A 4,509-nucleotide genomic window follows, 5' to 3' on the forward strand; every position below is an offset into this window, starting at 1 on the left:
ATCCAAACCGCATCCGGTGTCGGCACGAAAAAGATGAAATCTCTCTGGAAGGAAAGAACGTGCAGCGTCATGGCTTGCTTCTTGGTGGTGAAATCGTAAACACAGCCGATCTTACGCAACACCTACCAGGTGGAATTTTTACTTACATCAAAAGAACCTCAACTCTCCGAATGCGGAAGTTCAAAAAAGGAGTCTGAAAAAAAATTGTTAAAAAGTCACCTCCAAGGAAAAAAAAGATGACATGAAAAAGACAAAATTATAAATATTAAAAGATTTGCTTTGTTAAAGTGACACTTTTCAACAGAAAAAGTCAGTATATATGAGATTTTTCTAAAAGAGGAAATCAAGTAAAAAATGTTTCTGTTCAATGCAGTCCCACTCATCTAAACACGCAATTCGGATTGATATTGCGTTTGTGGAATTGAAATTAAACAACAAAATCCACCTGATTTGATGCATCTCCATCTCCTTTTATTCATTTTGTCATTTGCTGCCGACCGAATATTAACTTGACAGTGCCTCAGCTTGCGCCCAAACCCAGAAAGCAGGTCCGGCGTGATTGATCCTTACCTGAGCAACTGTGATATAATTTTCTGTGGACTGAAAATACATCTGCATTGCGCAACGGAAATTCGGTTTTCATTCAATTCAACCGAATGGAATTGTTACATTTTAAACTGAAAAAAAAAACATCTTTAATCAGACATGCACACTTGGTGTAAATCAGTTTGATGTTGCCGATGATTTTTTTGGGGATTCTTGATTCATTCTTTAATGACTTTGTTACATATCAACAAACATGATAAAAAGCCACAGCCGCTCCATATCGAATCGAATCATAGTCCCACCGAATCCAATGGTTGCGCTTGAAAATGGAATGCCCTCGAATCGGATCGAGATGTATCAAATTGGACCACTACCTTAAATTCCTTCCTCTTTGATTTGGGATTCAAGATGCCATTAGTAAATGACATCAGTTCAAATCCGCTCAAGTTTCACCATCCCACACGTTGACCTAGACATTACAGTATTGCGTCACGGCGGCATGACATCGTCATCATGGACCATCCCACTTCCTGTGTGTCCAAGGGGAAATTCCTCGGGTGGTACTAAAGGTGCATAAAAGCACTCAGGTCTCGACACGCAAGCACATACCACAGCAACAACATTGCTGAGCACTCCTACCTGAGAACTACTACGACTACTACTACACACCAAAACAAGGTAGAGTACTTTGATTTGATTTGATTCTTTTCATAGAAGAGCAAAAGCAGCTAAATTAGTCAGCAGCATTATATGAAGCAAAAACTATATATGCAGTCTACTGCATTAATAAATGGACAGTATAAAAAAAAATGCTATACTATAGTGATACGGATATGTGAATAGTCAACAGCATTGTATGTAGCAAAAATAAAAAATGCATCAATAAATCATCGGTCTGTTGACAGCTATGCATGCATAGTATATCAATATGATATTATACTTTATGTCTAATGTGAAGAAAAGTAGCAAGAGTCGTTTGCAACATTGGACGTGTCCAAAAAGTAGAATACGTAACAACATGTGCCTTCTCTTGGAAAAGATGGCCACAGAGACGAGATGCCCCGTGAGCCCCGTGATGTCGGCGGGATTGGACCTGGAGGTCTCCTGTCACCCTCTGACCATGAGGCAGGTGGTCAACCTGGTGGTCGCCATGGAGAGGTTAAAGGGCAGCCGCACCGAGACGGCCCTCAGGAGCAAATTCACCACAGAAAGCTTCTTCAGCATCATGATGAACGACATTGTTGACGGTAAGTCTCGCATCGGTTACATTTCGTCCATTCAGACTGCTAGCTTGATGCTAACACACAATGCAAAATACCACTGGCGGGCTAATGGGACTAGCATTGACACTACAGTACAGTTCAAAGATGAAGTCAAGTCAAAAATGTTCTTTGCAATAATGTGTTATATGCACCCGCAGATCCAAAATTGTAAATCAGGATGATTTATTTACGCTAGAACATATTGTTGTAATGAAAACTGTTGACGTGACTTCCCCTTTAATATTTTGGATACTTTGACTTAGTCTTGTCTAGCGCAGTTGCGGCCGACAAATACTCCATATTCAAAAAAATAAAACTCTTACTAAAGCTAATAAAAGCTAAACTGAAATGAAGCATAAAAAAATGAAAACTAGCATACATGTTCTAAAAACAAAGACAATTAACTGAATACAAAAAAAGAAAGGAAAACTAACTATTAATTAAAAATCCCAACTATTATAAGCCTGCTTTGTACTGAGCAAATTAGCATGTCCAAGTAAGAATTTGTAGAAAGACAAAAGTTATCAGCAGGCTCACATGATTTTTTTTTTTTTAATTTCTTTCTGTTTCAGTGATCCAAATGCCCGAGGGGCGAGCCCCGGTGAATCAATTCATCCGGACGGGCCAGTACGAGCTCAACGTGAGCGACAGCCAGAAGAAAAGTCTGGTGCTGCTCAGGGACAGCATGGAGCTGCACGCCGTCATGCTGCAGGGAGGAAACAGTCACCGCAAAGGTGTGAAGCCACACACACAGTGTTTCCTGCAACATTTAAACTTTCTCAAGTTACGCAACGGAATGACTGTTCATTGTCCACTGTCCTAAACTAAATGTAACAAATGCTAATCCTATAATTGATGGCTCCTTCATAAACGATCGTCAATGGAAGCCCCACCCATTCCTTTTACGTTTTAGGGTTTTTTTTGTTTGTTTGTTTGTTTTCCCCTCTCTTTTAGAGTTCAATTTGGGTTGCAGGCTTAAAAGAACTGAGCTTTTTTTTCTTTTCTTTTCATTTATTTTATTTACATGAATTTACTCACGCTTCAATCCTGCCTTGACAAAACATGAGCACATTAAAGCTCATGTAACAAAGTCCATTAGTCTTTTTCATTATCAGTTTATTTTTTTGTATGGTAATCATCGGATTGTTGAATTTTACTGTCAAACTAAACATGAAACAGACGATTAGAAATTGAGTATTTACCCAAACCATATAAATCTCTTGCGAAAGTCTGCTTGTTTCTGTTAATAAACAAAAGAGCCACTGAAGGGCTAAAGAAACTAGCATCGGGGTTGCCGTAGATATAAGCTTTTACGCGCCAGATATTTGAACGTATGTAGAGAGAAAATCTTACAATGCTCGCTCGTTTATGTTCATTACCTGCTACATGAAACGTCCACATTACTGCCGCTTGCTTACGACCAACTAATAAGCTTTGTTATGCATTGCAGTGCACCTCAACATGTCCACCTATGTGCACCCGTTCCCCAACACGGAAGCCCGACCAGTGGCCCTGGGCATCAAGGGCACCAACCTGTACCTGTCGTGCCACCAGGAGGGCGACAGGCCCACCCTGCACCTGGAGCCGGTAGAGGACCGGCAGAGTCTGATGGGCGTGGCCCCGGACAGCGAAATGCTGCGCTTCCTCTTCTACAAGCGCGACTCGGGCGTCAGCCTCAGCACCCTGGCGTCTGCGCGCTTCCCAAAATGGTTCATCAGCACGGCTGAGGAGGACCACATGCCCGTGGAGATGTGCCAGCGCTCTGCCAACAGATATGTCACATTTCATATCCAGAGGCAGAGCTAGATTTAAAAAAAAAATGGACAAGAGAGGGAACAAACAGCAAAAGGAAACAACAGCATCTGTTAACAATTTACAATCATTTGGAGGCTCTAGCTCCCAAAAGGGACAGGCCAAAAATTATTCATACAATTAAGGGAAAAAAAGCAGTATGAATTTATTTATGATCAACCCAAGCAATGTATTCAATAATGCAGCTATAAACATAGCAGGTGAAGGAAATATACAACAGTTATCAAAAGTCTGCACACCCCTGTTCAAATGGCAATTGCCTGTGACACAAAAATGAGACCACGATAAATAATTTTGCAACTTTTTTTCCCCCATGATTACATGTAGAACTCGGATGGAAATATTTATTACTTACTGAGAAGGTTATTTTCGTCTTTTAAGTATTTTTTATCGAATGAAGGAAAAAATGCACTGCTCAAAAACAACAGTCACTTTTTTTCATCCTGTACAAAAGGGCGAGAGGGCAGCTGCTTCAGCACCACCTGGTGGCTACGTGTGCACGTGCTTGTCTGTTTAGGTGTGGTAGCATGACTCAAAGAAGAGTAATTATATTACATGCTTTCTTTCATATTGATGTATTTATAAGTATTTATTACATGTATTTATTTATTTATACATATTTAAAAATCCATGTGTATTTATGTTCTCGCACTTGTTTTTGTGGTGCAATAAACAACATATCAACATGTACGCCTTGTTGAACTCATCCATTCATGCATCAATCCATTTTCTATTGCAGCAGTTACCAACTTTCTCTCAGACGCAATTTGACGGATAGGCATAGAAAGTGAACACAACTGATTTGGTATTAAATGAACCATTACTGTGAATGTGGTTGCTGCGTTTGTGGTAGTTGGTTGGAGGCCTACGTTTATTTCCTTTCAACGAG

The 4,509-nt window shown here is 40.2% G+C and overlaps 1 protein-coding gene across 1 annotated transcript; it reads left to right on the forward strand.

The window, feature by feature from the left end:
* The first annotated feature begins 1,138 nt into the window (after positions 1 to 1,138).
* il1b (interleukin 1, beta) lies at positions 1,139 to 4,284 on the forward strand. The gene is made up of 4 exons (XM_088289427.1): positions 1,139 to 1,224; positions 1,586 to 1,793; positions 2,381 to 2,542; positions 3,259 to 4,284. Exons 2-4 carry the CDS (start codon positions 1,586 to 1,588, stop codon positions 3,612 to 3,614), a joined length of 726 nt encoding a protein of 241 aa, XP_088145553.1. The 5' UTR covers positions 1,139 to 1,224; the 3' UTR covers positions 3,615 to 4,284.
* The last annotated feature ends 225 nt before the right edge of the window (positions 4,285 to 4,509 follow it).

This window comes from Idiotropiscis lumnitzeri, chromosome 1, assembly GCF_059441095.1.
Source record: "Idiotropiscis lumnitzeri isolate Australia: NSW breed Sydney's pygmy pipehorse chromosome 1, RoL_Ilum_1.0, whole genome shotgun sequence".
NCBI lineage: Eukaryota > Metazoa > Chordata > Actinopteri > Syngnathiformes > Syngnathidae > Idiotropiscis > Idiotropiscis lumnitzeri.

Bases quoted from the DNA above. Each gene is read 5' to 3' on its own strand.
- il1b (XM_088289427.1), top strand. From the start codon at position 1,586: ATGGCCACAGAGACGAGATGCCCCGTGAGCCCCGTGATGTCGGCGGGA. The intron at 1,794-2,380 runs GTAAGTCTCGCA...TTTCTGTTTCAG, and splicing joins GATGAACGACATTGTTGACG to TGATCCAAATGCCCGAGGGG. The intron at 2,543-3,258 runs GTGTGAAGCCAC...TATGCATTGCAG, and splicing joins AGGAAACAGTCACCGCAAAG to TGCACCTCAACATGTCCACC.